The following is a 16,368-nucleotide window of genomic DNA, read 5'->3' as shown; positions in this document are numbered from 1 at the left end:
CAACAGTATAATGTAATGTCATACTCAAATAGAACACATAAGTAACAAAAGGAAAGCATGACAATAGCATGTTATGGTGGCTTAATTTGCTTCCATTATCTTATCTCCAGTACATGGTGGCAAGTATTTTTGCATACTACTACTACTACTACTACTGCAATACTACTACTGCTTGACTTTTTCTAAAAAAAAAAAAAAACTAAGCAATGTACTCAAATATACTGTACTGTATCAATATAAGTTTAAGCAAAGCTTGGCAGGTTTATGCATGGAAAGCAACCCTACAGTCCAGACTCCAAAGCACCATCTGTTGGTGTCATATTTCCAGTGTTTGGGTTCAGGATGTGATTCAGTCACCAGGAAAAATGTGAGAACCAAATCAAACAGGGATGTGTGAGAGATAGCGGTTGGAGTTGAGTCAGTGAAATCTGCCTGATTGTTCTACCAAACATTATAAAGCTATAATGAAACTTATTTCATACCAACAGCTTGAATTTCGGTTGGATAAAATAGGAGTCCTCTTGTAAAGCTTACTCAGTGAGTTTGACAAGAGGACAGACTTGGAAGTAATTAGAATTTTCAGAAGTCCTTTTATAGTCAAGATAACATGCCTAGCAGTGACTCATTACTGATCGAGACTGAAATTTGCATCTTAAGCAAAGTACAGATAATAAGTCAACAATGTCTGTTGTAATGGGCAGGCTTATTGATGTATGAGGCCTGAAAGTGACAGACATATTATTATTTTTTTTTGGATTAAATTATGTGGAAAACACTTAAATCAAAGCCTTATTCCTCCCGTCAGTGAGCAACCTTTATTTATTTGTTTAATTAAACATGGACGAAGTTTTATTAAGGGCACTTGAGATGGTGTACTTAAACAGAAATGTAAAGGTAATATACACTTTGTCATTGAAAACATAACACACATATAACTATTAGATAAGTTTAATTAAAAAAGAATAAAATGAATATCAACACAGTAACAAAAATATAATATCAAAGTGTGACAATAACAACACGGATTAAATGCATTCAGTGCTTGAGGGAACCATTTAATCTCTTGTATAACAATTACGTCTTGATGACAGGCTATATGTCAATTCCATGTACCCAATTAGTATTCTATACATACATATACATATTCTATGGAAGGGGAATTATACATTTACAGAGGCAAGTTTTGAGAAGATTCCCAACCATTGTAAATGTTGCAGATGTGAAACACCACAAAATTCCTAATCACACTCAAACTCTGCCTGTTCTAAAAGCCACTCACTGTTTTTATTTTTTAGACGGCAAGCAGAAAATGAACCTGATAAAAATGTTGTTTCCGTCATGTTTTTTTGTGATTTTGGTGCTTAACCGTAACCATGCCCCCCTATCATCTTGTAGTTGCCTTAGCAGATATTTTAGAAATATAGTTATCCTCAAGTACTTGTCATTCAACATGATCCAATGTATATTTTGTTTAGGTTAGGCACCTACAATCACATGGTTACTGTCTTCATTGGTAAATGTCAAAAAGGAAGAAATAGATTGCATTTTGTTTAGTTACATAATCACTACTCCCTGTATGATCTATACCAATATAAATGTAATTGCTAGGTAGAGATGGTTGATCTATATGGACAGATAATTTGTAGCCAAGACCATACCTGAGTTCTCATGTTCTGTTGACTTATAGAACCTACAGAATCTAACAGGGAAACAGAATAAAATCCCTGTTGTGAGCTCCTGTTTTTAGGCAAAATATTTGAAAAGCTTGTGCAAAATGCAAGGAAAAAACCTAGGAAGTAATCAGTATGGACTGCTTACACATTTGCTGCATAATAACAAATCGTTGAAACATGCATTAAGGCAACATTTAGAAAAGATTTGCCGTCTTCTTCATGTCATTACGTTTCCAAAGTGGAAGTTTGTCAAATTCTTGAATTTCCATGCCAAAAATCTCAAAGAATGAATGAGGAGAAAGGTGTCGCTGCAAAAAACAGGGGAAAATAAAGTTTTCTGCAAATGTAAAATCCACTGTTTAACTGTTTGGTGCATTTGTTATTTGGTAATAAGACTGACTAAATTAAAATACTGCATATTCTCTTTTTGTTTCTAGCAAAAACCTTTCATTACCAATGGACTGCCCCACTTCCAAGGAATTAATCGACATCCTGTGGTTATATTTATTTGAAGAATAAAATTAAACAACACTTTTCTTGCTTTGGCATGTGAGAGTGTGTTTTTAGTTGAGGTGTAATGATTTATTCAACAAATGGTATTTTTACAATACTATGCTATTCAGTTTTCATGTAAAAATATTGTCACAATGCTTTGTCACACATTACCTCAAGTCTTGTTCTGTCAACGTCCTTGGGAAGCTTCATGCCTCCTCTGTTAGTAACTACCAGCATTTCATAGGGGTAGACCTTTACAAAACAAAGACTAGATGAGAACACTTTATAAGTTGATTATGACATAATAAAATTCACCCAAGGACAATCTTTTGACAAATGTTTGTTATTTGAGTTACTGAAATGTGCCATGCAATGCTTATTCACCATTTTTTTGTTTATCATGATTTTGTTATCATTGTAATTTATTGATTATGATTATGATAATGAAGTTGTCTTTGAAATTTTAACAGGATCATCAGGTATTAAACTAGCAGGCTTTTATAGGGGTATCATCCTCAGCTCCACTGGACTGTACTGAAATATTATTTGTATATATTGTTATTTTGAATGCAAACTTTAAAGTACCTTATAGTATATATGAAAACAAAAAATATTTGTTAGAGGTCATCCGGTCGAGAATTAAATTGTGGCAAAAGCATAAATGTACACATAATACTTGCTTTTGGTTCCAACAAATTAGGCATAGAAACTCCTCTGTCCATTCGAGCTAACGGCTGTCTGTCGAGCTATGAAATGAAGCAAACACATGCAATGCGAAAAGTTTTGGCAGAATAAATAATTTTAAATTTGAATTGGTCAAATGGTCATATTACAGTAAGTAAAACATGATTGTAAGAGTCAGTTATGTAGAATGTGCAACACATAACTGAAGGTTGACATGAAGGTTAATATAGTATAAGTAGATCTGAAAACAGAGTTATAATTGTGAATTTCTTTAAAACTGATGCATCTGTTCTTGGAAATGAATTAAACCTGTGAGGAAGGAAACATGAACAGGGATTCCAAATTATAAAACTCCAGTTCTTTCACGTACCTGAAAATCTGAAAGAAAAGAAAAAAGAAACAAAACAAAAGCAACACATGATTTTTATTCACTGCTTTAGAATTATAATCATTGTCAAAATCCTTGATAAATAATAGAGATGTGTACTTACCTCTGAATCTGTCACTGTTGTAGTGGGAGAAATCTGCTGATAGTGGCTAAATGAGAAGCATACACAATAAGACACTTATTTCACTGCATTATTTTTATTCTCCATATGTCCTTTTACATTGAGCCTTCTAAATCAATGCAATCTCACATAATAGCATTATACCAGAATACTATAGATATCAGAGATGTTGTGCTTACCGGATTGAGGCCATTGGGATTGTATCCAGGCAAAGAGGATGTATGGGATGAGGGAAACAACAAAACTACTGAATGGCAAATTCAAAATAACCTTGAATAGTTCAAAACTAAATTTTATCTTCTTCAATCATCATTCATATAAAGTTAAAAAAAAGGTTAAATGAAAGAAGAAAACATTTTAATGTACCTTGCTGTTTATAAATTGGAGGCTTTATGTACATGTTGAAGCCTTCATCTGCAGATAGAAAATACAATTTCAGTTTTGAAACCTTACATGTCACTATAAACACTTAGTACACAAAACAATTTTTAGCGCACGCAATTCCAATCAAAAAGAAATGCCAGCTTATCCATAGCTTGTCATATCACACACACACACACACACACATGCACACACACACGCAAAAACAACAAAACAGGCTTACAAATACCACAGTAGAGTTATAAATAGAAATAGAAACTATTTATGAATTTAATCACTCATTCCAGAAGAAAGAAAAAAAAAGGAAATTGTGCAAAGAGGGAAAAAATGAATAAAGAAAAAACACGTTTTTAATAGCAGCAGCTAGATTGTCAGTGAGGTATGTTTTTTGTTGGGGGTAAAAACTACGGTCTTCCTGAGGAAAGCTGTCGTATGAAGAATCTTTGTGTGGAACTAGCACGCTCTCTAATCTTTGACCACTAGATGGCTCAGTGTGTGTGTGTCCTGTCTGTTCTTTCCTGCTCTGGAGAGGAACAGGGAATCTTACCTCTTGTGTGGGGGAGAAAGTGGTGATATAAAGGAGAAGTGGGACAGGTATTGCCAGAAGATAAAAGAGGAAAAAGTATCAGCCCTGCATGTTATTTCATGAAAGGAAGAAACAGAGGAATTGTAGAAGTGGGGGAGGTGAGGAGAGGTGATGCAACGGAGATCAAATGAGCAGAGGGGCATCAATATCATTACCATGGTATTAAGAAGAACTTTATTTGTGAGTTCTGTTTTTACCTGGTCGATGAAAGTGCTGTGGTGATCTGGGCAGAGTCGGAGTGTAGCTGTGCCGATTGTACATTGAATGATGTCCAAAAGATCCATGACTAGTAGTTTTTGGTATGTGCTGTCTCATTTCAAAACTCTCCTAGAAATTGTAAAGACACACACACACACACACACACACACACACACACACACACACACACACACACACACACACACACACACACACACATAAAGACAGTGTAAAAATACATACACACACAAAAAAAAACATTTGCACCAAGAAGTGTCAAATAAACTCTGAATTAGGATGTGTAAAGTTGATAAAAACAACTTATTTTACCTCAGTGGCTTCAGCTATGTTTCCTGGTGACTAAACCATAAAGACAGAAAAACAATTATCTGAATCATACATATGTACTTAAAGCCTGTATCTTTAAACTTCATGTCTCAGCTGGATTCAAGACATAAAAAAATCTTTTCATTTTGCCCAAACACAAACAAGAGAACAAAAAAGAAGATTTGCCTTGGTTTAATGCATAAATTAAAAAAAATTTAAAGAAAACAAAAACAAAAAAAAATTACACATGTTAACATGTCATTAAATAACTTGGAGCATTTAGTGATGTTACCTTGGCAGGGCTTTGTCTGTCCTGTCTGTTGCATTTGTTGTCCATAGCTGACCAGTTGTCATTCTTATACGATATCATATCAGGATGCTCTATATCATATATAGCCTTGACTCTAGGAATCGCTGCTAAGTCTCGGTAATCAATGATCTCATTATCTACTTTTGCCTGGAACCAGGACAAGGAGGAGAGGAGAGGATGGGGGAAGGAGAAGGACATTGAGGACGGGAGACAGAAGGTGCACATAATAAAGGTCAAAGGTCACTCTTTACGTCACATGAGGAAGGAATGAAACTTTAATCCCATAACACCACAATGGTCTGAACTTGGCCCATGACCTGAGCAGTCTGCTGTTTTTTTAAAGTGATAATTAACTGATAATTTATTTCTTTCAGTATGGAAATTATTTCTCAGGCATAAAAAAAGGTCAGTTGTTCTGAAATCGGTCATGTTGTTTAGTGACTTAATGGGGGTGTTAATGGGGATGTTTTCATTCAGATTATTCAGGAAAATTACACTAAATTCCTGTTCAATGTGTGGTTGATATATTTTTCACTATATTAATCATTTATTTAAAAGAATAAAATTAACTAATATTCTTTATCATTAGTCAACCACAATTGAAACCATATTTTTCTCTCAAAAACAGGAAGAAAGTTCCGACCAGTCAAGGTAAAGTTTAAAAATTGTCAGAGAAACTAATTATTTGTTTTTCTCATTAACTGTCAATAGAAACATCTTGCAGGACAGAAACGTTGTCCATGTGACTTCCCTGAATAAATAAAGGAATAAACGAAATGTAAATTAACCCAGAGTTAATTGTACAGCATGGTTAATGCTGAGCAGCTGTTGTCACCATAACTTACACAAATAGTTCGGCCAGGGCTTCCTGGGGTGCATGAACCTGGTCTGGAGCTGGAGCTTTCAGAAGAGGATCTAGTGTGCTTAGGAAATAAAAACAAATACAGGTTAGACAGGTTTCTTTACATGCACATACATTTTGGCTCTTACATTTGGCCCAGTTTCCTAGTGCACGGTCTGTGCAGTATTGTAGTTAATTAAAAAACTGTTTCTACAATATTATCAATCAGGCAAATATACAAAATCTTTATAGTGAAAGAATGCACTGTGCAATAGATTTAGCAGATTTAAGGCAATGACAAGGCCAATAATTTACACAGTCAAGCATGCAGTGCCATCAACAAACTCATTTATTTTCATTTCCTAATAATAATAATAATTCTTAATAATAATTCAACTTAATATAATAAAAATAATTATTTCTGCCCCTTTCAATCTGCACGCAGAATTTAATTATCCAGCCAGGTGAGCAACATGTTATGTAGAACAAGTGAGTGCAGTTAATCTCAAGCTATGAGATTACAGCCCGGTCAATGTTGGGAATCGTCAGTGCAAACAGCAGGCCTGCTTACAGTATTAACCTTTAGTTTATGTGGGGGGAAATAGAAATCAAGACAAGATGTTTTTGGTCGGCTGACCTGGAAGAAAGACACGAACAGAAAAGACATGTACACTGTACACTTAATAATCTTTATCATAGGGAATTACAGTGTAAATGTAACACCCATTGTTTCCTTGTAATAACAATCACACCAGCTGGATGTTAATAAAACAACCTATTTTAAGAAATTCTTTAAGACTAACACTTATGGCATATAATTCAAATCATACTGTATGTGGCTGGGCACCAAGCTTTGTTTGATGGCTGATTTAAAAAAAATGAAACATTATTTTTGGGAGGCTCTTACCCTGTAACTGCCCTCAGTTCTGCTGTTGTCTCTGCAGTCTGGATGCCAAATCAGAATCCCTGTGAATGCACAGATGGTTCACGCTAGAAACTGACCATTTACATCTTTTTAAACAAACCATTTGAATGTATGCATTCGTCTATGACTGCACACAAACTCACATTGACACTTTCTTAAACTGACCTTGCAGATACATTTCTTCTCCTTCTGTGAACATTTTGTCACATCGACTGCATCTTGCACAACTGGGGTGATAATGTTTGTCTCCCGCCTGATTATCAGAAAAGCATCACAGCTAGGGTTATTTATTTATTTTTTTTACCAAAAACTAAAGGCCACACATGTTGTACTACCCTATATAGATGCAACAAAACAGAAAAATAAAATGCAAATATAAATCAAATCTCTCTTTCACTGAAATAAACAATTATTACCTCAAGGACTTTTCCTGTTATAAACGTCTGACATTTTTCACATTGCACGCCAAAGTGGATCTGGTAGTCCTTCTCACAATAGGGAATGCCATCCCTGACAAATAAAACCAAAACAATCAAGATATTTAAACTTATACCTGTTTTGCCCACATTATTATGCATTCCCTGGTAGGAAATATAATTAAAACTAGATATAAGGAAAATCTGTGAAGGAAAGATTTGTATTTACTTGCTGATGTATTCGCCGCTCAGCACTTTCCTGCAGGCTTTGCATTTAAAGCAGCCAAGGTGCCATTGGCTACCCAGGGCTAACAGAGCCTGGCCATTCTTGATGTCTCTACCACAACCTTTGCAATCTAAAACCAAACAAACAAACAAACACTGTTAAAAATGAATTATACAGTAAATCTACTAAGCTCAGTTCATCCAGTGATAAATACGTCCTTCTGTTTGTGTTAACTGTTTCTGAACGTTCTGAACGTTTTGTGAAAGTCCATCTGACTTTGTATGACTTTCATTAAAAAAACCTCTAAGCGGAGGCTCTGTGAGTCTGAACCCTGTATGCATAGCTGCTGAATCTATAGTCGTTGGGTGGATAATTTCATTTCTAGTTGCAGTGTGTTACTATAGCTGGATTTGTAGGGTAATGCAACTCACAGAATTGGGACTGTCTTGGAATTCCAATAATCTCCTGGATGAAATTTGAACCTGATTATATTGTCCAGACTCATTAAGATCTTTAACCTTTTTAGAGAAGGAATTGACATGCAATAGTTCTTGTTGCTCTTTTCTTTTCTGCTCTCCTCTTTCCACTCATCCCATCTAGTCAAGGCAGGTCTGGTTCTGCTCTAGGTTTCTTTCGTTAAAGAGTGTTTCCGCTTCCTTGTTGCCACAGCTTGCTCAAGGGTGAATTATTGGGTTTTCTTTACATATCTGTAGAAGCTTGACTTTATTATGTAAAATGCCTCGAGATGACTTTGTTGTGAATTTGTGCTATATAAATAACTGAATTGAATGGAATGGAATGTGTCTTCTGCAAGAGTAAAGGCTTCATCTTTCTATGGATAAGAAGGATGACAGATGTAGTGCTGACCTAAAATGACGCCTCAGCACAGAACCAAATACATAAACAGACAGCTGGCATAGGAGCCACAGCTGCCAGTGTGCAGTGCATAATCCACTGTCTCATCAGCTCTGCTGGGGATCAAAGTGTGTCTCTGAGTCTATTTTAAAGCTTTAGTCATAAATATCTATATATAACCACCAGATCAAATGCTCCTGCTTGCAAAATAAAGCATACAAGAATGTACTCACTATTGGAATACTTGAAATTTGTAAGAGTAGGAGATGGAGGTTGACTGCAGTGCTGACACAGGCGGTCTTTTCCACTGAAGGTGACACAGTCCCCAGCAGGAAAAGGCTTTCTGAGACATGGAGAAGGAGATGGAGACATAGGACATAATTCTTAGAAAACAAACATAGCAAAAAAGTAAAAAGATATAACCACAAATGCACTGATGGTGGCAAAGCTACATCTCACAATATGTGTTTTTATATATTTACTTGCAAACGGTGCATACAAAGCAGGCTTGGTGGTAGGTCTTCCCCAAGACTGTGATCACCTCTCCCTCCACATATTCCCCACAGTAGTTGCAGAGTGTGCCATGGAGTCGCTGGAAGTCCAGTGGGCAGAGGTAGTCACCATTCCTTATGAGGAAGCCACTCTGAGCCAAATCACAGCCACACGCTGCACACATATGCACTCTCATTATACTGATAATAACGGATGACAAGGTTTGGTAACAACTGAAATCATGAAAAATGATTATGTTAAGTTTGGATAAATCAGCTGAGCTGTACTCACTAACCACTTGTTCCTGTATTAGTTTGCTGGTTTGCCTCTTTTCTTAACTTTTAAATTGTGTATTGTTAAGACTTTTGTGATAATGTATCGTAGATGGAAGAAAGTTCTTACTATGAAAAATCTTCTTTTTATATATGACATTTTTATTTTTTGATCATTTGGACAGCACCTTTTTTCTGACTCCCATCAATCTTAACCATCAATGAGAAGGCATTATGATACTGCCAGGTAGTCTGAAGTGTTTATGCATTTGTGTGCATGTGTGTGTCCTGATCAGCTAAGTGACAAGCCACTAACAGGACATGGTGTTTTCTCTCACCTCGTTCAGTCATTTGACACCACCCACCCCACTTCCTATACTGTCCTTCAGAGCCTCCCACAGCAGAATGCATTGCTGCTCTATTTCTATCTGTCAGTGATTCACTCACAATGTACATAAGCATTATGTGAAAGAATACTGTTCTGAAGTCTGAATGAAGCATGCACACCTCATCCCCCAATCCTTGATCCTAGATCCAAGACCGTTTAAATAAAAAAAAGTATTTATTGATAAATAATACACATATACATTACAATAATATTTCTATTAACATATTGCACCTTTTGACAGGTGTTTCCAGTGTAATTAAATTATATTTACTTTAGATTTTTCGTGACAAATTATATTTTCTAGTCTCTTCTATGGCTTATCGTAATATAACCTCCTCAGTTTGATTAACCTTTTTGGACCATTTTAGTGATGCCCACACACCCTATTGAGCCCCAGGTCTTCCCACTGGTAAAATACTGCAAGGTTCTCTGCTCTGAAAGTCTCTTTGTTTTCTCTGTGCTGTAAACACTATCACTTTGTAAAGAAAGGACAACAACCCGATAAGCTTGTCAGTGTCAATTAGCAGAGACAATAGCCTGCTGACAAACTATGTTTTCCATGAAGCAGAGCAACTGCAACCAATGACCATCTGACAACTCAGGAGGTTGTGACAACAGCTTGTTGTAGATGCAGGATATTTTGTAAGAAATTTAATTTGACAAATACCAAACTCAGCTCAATTTAATACTGGAGACAAAAAGATATTTCATGGTTAAAGGACCAAATGTTACTGCTTGTGGGTGAAAGATTTCATACATATTGTTAGTTTTACTTTGACTATGTCAACATGGGTCCAGAAGGCGTAGCTACTGTATATTAGGCCTTAAACAAGGCTTTTTCTAACAAAACAAAGCACTGCTAATTTATATATACACATGGGGAATTCTTCTCATTGAAATGCTCTCAACTTTCTTAAATGTTTACACTTAGACACAGAACTCCTACAGGGTGTCCACCTTAGATTGTGATGAATAAAGTTTGTCCTGGCTCAAGCATGTTTGCAGGACAAGTGCACCTGCTCACATTAAAACGTCAGCGCCACTCACCTTTGCAGGTAAAACATTTAATGTGGACATGGCCATTCTGGATCCGCAGCACCTCTCCTTTGCACGGCTCCCCACATCTGATGCACTGGATGACTCGTTTCCCCCCTGGAGAATTTGGGTGGTAGCCATCCTGAGCTTGTAGCACTGCGGGAACAGAAGATATAAATCAGTCAGTTGAGTTCCAACCTGTCTATTCTCATCTGTCTGACATCAGGAAATCTTATAAAATAGAATTTTACAGAGCCTTAAAAAAGTCAACTTTTAACAGCTTGGTTATCCTTTTCTCCCCCTCATACCCTAACAACTACGTCTGCCTCAGGTGCTCGGGCTCAACATTCTCCTGGTAAGTACACAGTGTGTCTCCCATGATTTGTCTTGCTGGGAAAGTTGAAAATATAACAAGGTAGTCTGTTATAGTAAATAGTACAAAAACCTGTTCAAAAAGTGTTCTGTGAGGCTGTATTTAACTCCAGTAGTACTTTCAGCCAAATGCTAATGTCAGCATACTAACATGTGCACAATAATAATGTCATATGCTGATGTCTGGAAGGTCTAATGTCAACTATGTACTAAACTATTGTTATTACTGTCAGCGTGCTAATTAGCACTAAACACAAGGTTTTTTTCCTACGTTTTACGTATTGAGTCATAACCATAATATTGGACAAATAAAATATTGTCCTGATGATTGGCATTGAGGAAATGTTAAGGGATCACCAGAGGCATTTAAATGAATCCTGAGTGGCACATGGAGATGTTTTGCTGAATTTAATAGTCAGTCCAATTACTGTCAACAGAAATGTGAACCTTGTTGGGGAACTACAGGAAAAATAAAGGGATCCAAAGTCATCAGGATTCATCCTTTGAAAAACATGACTAAATGTTTCCTATCAATGGTTGTTGAAATATTTTAGTCAGCACCAAAGTGGTGAACACTGCAATCCATGTGTCACTTCCTGTGTGGCAAACCTTGTGTCATACTATCTCACATGGTTTTAGAGACGAAAGCTCAACCTCATTCCTTCTCCTTCAATCTCTTTCATGTGTATGCGGCAGCAGAAGCAGCGGATTCTTGTGCAATCTAATCACAGGCCACTCGAAGGGCTTGAATGTGATTAGCAGAGAAGAGAGAGGAAAGAATGTGGTATGTTGAGAGCACTCTGTCTCCCAGTGTTCAGACACACAGAGCACAAATAGATAAACAGAGACACAAACTTTACTTTTTTCAGACAGCTGGCCAGATACATCCGAATCATCAACAAAGCAAATTTACTTATGAGGCAAAAAAATAGCAAAAATATACCATCAATAATGCCCACTGCTGTTATATGAACCAAAGTTTGTGAAACAACTTAACACAACCTCATAAACATTTAGAACATTGAAACAAGCACCATTGATATGTGGCCCTGCACAGCAGCAGCCTTTGTTACTATGGTAACAGGCATCTAGCAAACTAGATAAAGAGCCCCCAGAGGTTGATAAATACTGTAACTGATTGAACAATCAAGTGTGTACATGATGCAGTCTAAAAATAGTTCAATTTGTCTGTAACTTTCGACAGATACAAAGGATAAAGCTTAAATCTCCAAATAGCAGCACAAAATTGCAAATGTTACTAAAACTTTTCAAAGATCGAAGAATAGATCTGATTAAAGTACTGTACCAGATGCATGAAAAACAATTTTGATGTGAGATTATTTCTGACAGAAGAACAGGCTTACTGCTACCAGAGAAGTATTTACCATACCATGCTGTAAGCTATACAAAATTAAAAAGAAATAGGTCAAAGTCATCTTGTGATTAGAATTAGAATTCTATATAAAATAAGAAAAGATCTGCCGGCTGAGCAGAAACATATTTAAAAATAGCTATGTACTCACAAAGAGTGTTATTTTAACATCATTTCAGTGGGAATGTACTGGAAATTATCCTTTTGGCCAGTACTGATAGTTACTGAAACCCAGCCGCAGTCTTTGTCCTAGAACGCCTACACTATGTGTTAATGACTGAGCTGCGATGCTCCGTCATTTGGTCTTTTGAGCCCATGGCCTTCTGCATTGCAACACATTGCACTGCCACTGAGCCACCAGGCCCCCTTTAACAGTATAATATGCTTTGTATGCAAAATGTGGATTTGCTCTAGTGGTAAGAATAACTAGTCATATAAGCAGAAAAGAAAAATGGCTTCATGTATTTCTTGATCTCTTTTCAAGAATGTGAAGCTGATATGGTGTCAAGTATTAGCAAATGGTAGATTTAGAAAGACAGCAAATAGAGAGAAACCTGAGACAGGCAGCTAATCACACAGCTCACTATCTTCAGCTAGGAAAATCTGTGTGTGTATGAAAGTAAAAGTCCATAATTTCATTACAAGGAAGTTCTCGTGCTCATCAGGAGAATTCAAATTGCTAGGAACATAATGACATATAACAAGGTTGCAAACTTGGAAACAAATTTAATAATGATTTTAAAACATTTGCAATAGGATCTATGTATTAACATTAGTGTTACTGAGATGTAAAATACATGTAAAAACTAAAATACTTCTAGTCAGTATAATAATCAGCATATATATAATTTTTGGTATCAAATCAGTCACTAGTTTGTTGAAATGACTGAAGAGCTACTACAGCAGCTTGGTCACAATAGAAAATGATTCTGCTTTAGCTCCAGAATAAAATAATGAAAGCAGAACACTTCTGAAGCCACATGCTGGTCAAGTTGTGATGCTCTACAATTAGCTGCAGTTTCTGCGCTTGCACTTTTCCCCACTTGGCAACAACAGTTTTTATCTCCACTTTTACTCTCTCTGAACAGGTCAATATTTCAATACAAGAAATTAATATCATGTTGTTTCCAGAATTCACAAAGGCTCAGTAGACTTAACAAACAACAACAAAAAAAACTTTGTTTATGTATAGAGCAGCCATAATAAAGTCATAATCCAGATTAGTTCTGATGTTTAACAGTAAAATACCACTTCATGTTGAAAGCAAACACCAAAAAAAGCACAAACAGACTATGTGATACAATTAAGTTAGCAACTTTGTGTTACATTGATATATGTTTTTGGGGGAGGACAAAAATAAATCATGGATAAAGTGCCAAAACATTTTATACAACTTGACCAAAACAATATAATTATTAATAAGTTACAACGAAATCATAAGCAGGTAAAGAGAAACAATCCAATGTGCCTGAGCAGACACACACACAAACAGACATACACTACCTTTTTCTCTCATGACAGTTGTCTTCTGCACGTCTGTGGGAGGGCTGGCTGCAGTGGATCAGAGTGAGCAGAGGGACAAAAACATTGCTGGTCCAAAGACCAAGGGGTGGTCCCAAACATAGAGGGCAGGGATATGTGTGTGTGTGTGTGTGTGCTTGTTCTTCTGAACCATGGCCCCTGCCATCTCATTTTTTATATGTATTCATGTTTTTCCCTGCACTTCAGTTACAGAAGGCAACTGTAGATGTGAAACACCTTTTTACGAGTAATCAAATATATTATCTGTTTGAAACACTCACGCCTTTGGTAGTAATCTTAGAAGTCACGCCTCATTAGACTGCTCTTGTTATCCTTCTGTTTGCTCTTAGATACCTGTTTAGATGGATAAACTACACCTTCAATAGCCAGCTTATGGATGGAGGTATTTCAACTTTGAATACGCGTGCAGAGATTTTTACTGTTCCTTTGTTAAAAACAATGATAATATCTGTGCAACAGGACATCTGCAAAGTCCTCTTGCAATCGTTGTTGAGTTCATATTAATTATTATTTTATCTGTTGTTGATACATCTGCTTTTGCAATTTGTGCTATTGCTTTCCGAAAGTAACTATGGTTTCCTCGAATACTCATAGACTTCCTACGTCATGCAGTATCTCATTTTGGTATCAAATGCAAAGGAGTGGCAAATTTTGTCTCAGAACTTTGATTGAACAGAAACAATGTTTGGGGATGCCTGTCCAGATGATGACAACAGAATCATGGATCACTCATGTCTCAGGGGACGCATACTTTTTACAGTATAGCTCAGAAAAGAAGAACTCTAGTGGTGATGATGATGAGCAACAAAGTACAGCAGACATATTACAAGCGAAATATTGATCTAAATTTTTAATACCCTGTAAAATATTTTTTTAATTGTGCAAGGTCCAAAACTTTCTCAATCTCTTATTCAAAGCTGCAAATAAAAAATACAAAACATTACAAATTCTTCTTATCGATCGTGTCTCTGTAGTTTTTATCATATCACACAACAACAAAACATTTTATAATCAGATTTCAGCACATGATGAAAATACATTCTTATAACAATGTAGCACCCTTCTGCAATGACAACCACATAAGAAAATAAACCACTCATTACCTAACAGCTCAGCAGGAACACCAGCCAACTTTTCACAAAGGATGTAGTCGTTGGGGTTGATGAAAGGCAGCTGCTCCATCATGGACTGTTTAGGAATAAGGTAGAGAACCTCTGCAACTTTACCATCTTCAATTATTGACATGCGCCTCACAGAGTTCTTCCTCTTGACCCGATCCAAAATAACCATATCGTTGCTGTGACTGGAGCCGCAGATCCTGCCCAGGCGGCTGAAGCTGAGAAGGCCTGACATGCTCACTGTGTCGAGGATTTCAGCCAAAGGGTTCAGGCTGCAGATTGACTCCGAGTGGGAAACCATAAAGTAAACCTCTTAAAACCTTGTGTTGAATGTTAGGTACTAAGGTGCTTTCTAAGACATTGTGACTGACTCAGCGTGTGTGTGTGTGTTGTCCATCAGACAGTCAAGGTCTAACTCCTTCCACTCACCCTGTAAGAAGATTATGTTAAGTGTATTTTTAGGTTTTATCTTTAAAGTTAAAGAGGACCTGAGCTCTAGGAAGTCTCTATCAGGTATCCGTCTTCCCTCCTTGGGACGTGTCACACATGTCATGCATCCTTCCAGTGATCTAGGGACTGGAGCACTCTTTTAAGATTATGTGCTGTACTTCTATATTGTATTGTATTATCCAGTTATGTATGCAGTTAAAGTCCATTATTAAAAGTTGTTGTAGATGTTTACCATCTCTGTACAAGTCAGGAATTTCCTGTCTGAGCTTAGGTTGGAACACAAAGACTAGCCAGACAAAGAAATATTTAAAACCATCCATAACCCTCGGACTAAACATTAATCACTGTGACAGATGTTTTTTTATTCATTTTTTGTTGGCAATATACTGTGTTCAGCATGGACTGGAAAACCAGTCTTTAACATGACACAATCTTGGGCAGTAGGCTTGTACCCTGAATGTGGATCTTTAGAGCACTCGCTGCACTAAAGTATTCAAGGACGGCAGCATTATTATATAGCAGACATTATTCTAAATCAGTTTAGACAGTCTGATATTTTGTTAGGATCAAATCAGTGTAACTCTGGTACAAATGGTCCAGAAGCAATACCTAGAGCTTTGTATCATCCAGCTATATGCAGTTAAAATCATATTATTAAAGGTTGTAGTAGATGTCCACCACTTCTGTACAGATAAAGATTTGTGTCAGAGCTTTACATTCTGCCCGTAGGCCAAATGCAGTGTATAGATTTAAGGCATGTGAGAAAAATGTGTGCATGTAAAGCATGTTGTGTTGTTACATAAATCTGTAGCTACTTAAATCTAGTCCACATTCTTGTAGTTGCTCAGCGTATGATAGATATGATATGAAGTACTAAAAACAAAACTCCCACAAATACCGA

The 16,368-nt window shown here is 36.5% G+C and overlaps 1 protein-coding gene across 7 annotated transcripts; it reads right to left on the bottom strand.

Moving 5' to 3' along the window:
* Nucleotides 1–932: 932 nt before the first annotated feature.
* Nucleotides 933–13,951, bottom strand: LOC137106005 (actin-binding LIM protein 1-like). 7 transcript variants are annotated; one of them, XM_067488978.1, is made up of 21 exons: nt 13,861–13,951; nt 10,626–10,769; nt 8,909–9,092; nt 8,660–8,769; nt 7,575–7,701; nt 7,346–7,439; nt 7,095–7,182; nt 6,912–6,970; nt 6,585–6,641; nt 6,009–6,086; nt 5,146–5,310; nt 4,857–4,886; nt 4,526–4,655; nt 4,290–4,373; nt 3,728–3,775; nt 3,541–3,605; nt 3,344–3,389; nt 3,223–3,230; nt 2,849–2,914; nt 2,340–2,420; nt 933–1,981 (listed from the first exon to the last, which is right to left on the bottom strand). In XM_067488978.1, exons 1-21 carry the CDS (start codon nt 13,871–13,873, stop codon nt 1,868–1,870), a joined length of 1,791 nt encoding a protein of 596 aa, XP_067345079.1. In that variant the 5' UTR covers nt 13,874–13,951; the 3' UTR covers nt 933–1,867. The 7 variants fall into 7 exon arrangements, with proteins under 7 accessions (XP_067345079.1, XP_067345078.1, XP_067345072.1 ...); XM_067488977.1 differs by lacking the exons at nt 933–1,981; nt 2,340–2,420; nt 4,290–4,373 and having other exon boundaries at nt 2,482–3,230; nt 3,541–3,608; nt 6,576–6,641; XM_067488971.1 differs by lacking the exons at nt 933–1,981; nt 2,340–2,420; nt 4,290–4,373 and having other exon boundaries at nt 2,482–3,389; nt 3,541–3,608; nt 6,576–6,641.
* Between the last annotated feature and the right edge of the window lie 2,417 nt (nt 13,952–16,368).

This window comes from Channa argus, chromosome 20 (genome assembly GCF_033026475.1).
Source record: "Channa argus isolate prfri chromosome 20, Channa argus male v1.0, whole genome shotgun sequence".
Taxonomy (NCBI): Eukaryota; Metazoa; Chordata; class Actinopteri; order Anabantiformes; family Channidae; genus Channa; species Channa argus.
This window is presented reverse-complemented; position numbering and strand designations above follow the sequence as displayed.

Coding starts and splice junctions, on each gene's coding strand:
- LOC137106005 (XM_067488978.1), bottom strand. Junction 3,390..3,540: donor ATCCCAATGGCCTCAATCCG/GTAAGCACAACA, acceptor CTTCTCATTTAG/CCACTATCAGCAGATTTCTC. Junction 1,982..2,339: donor TTGACAGAACAAGACTTGAG/GTAATGTGTGAC, acceptor TGTTTTTTGCAG/CGACACCTTTCTCCTCATTC.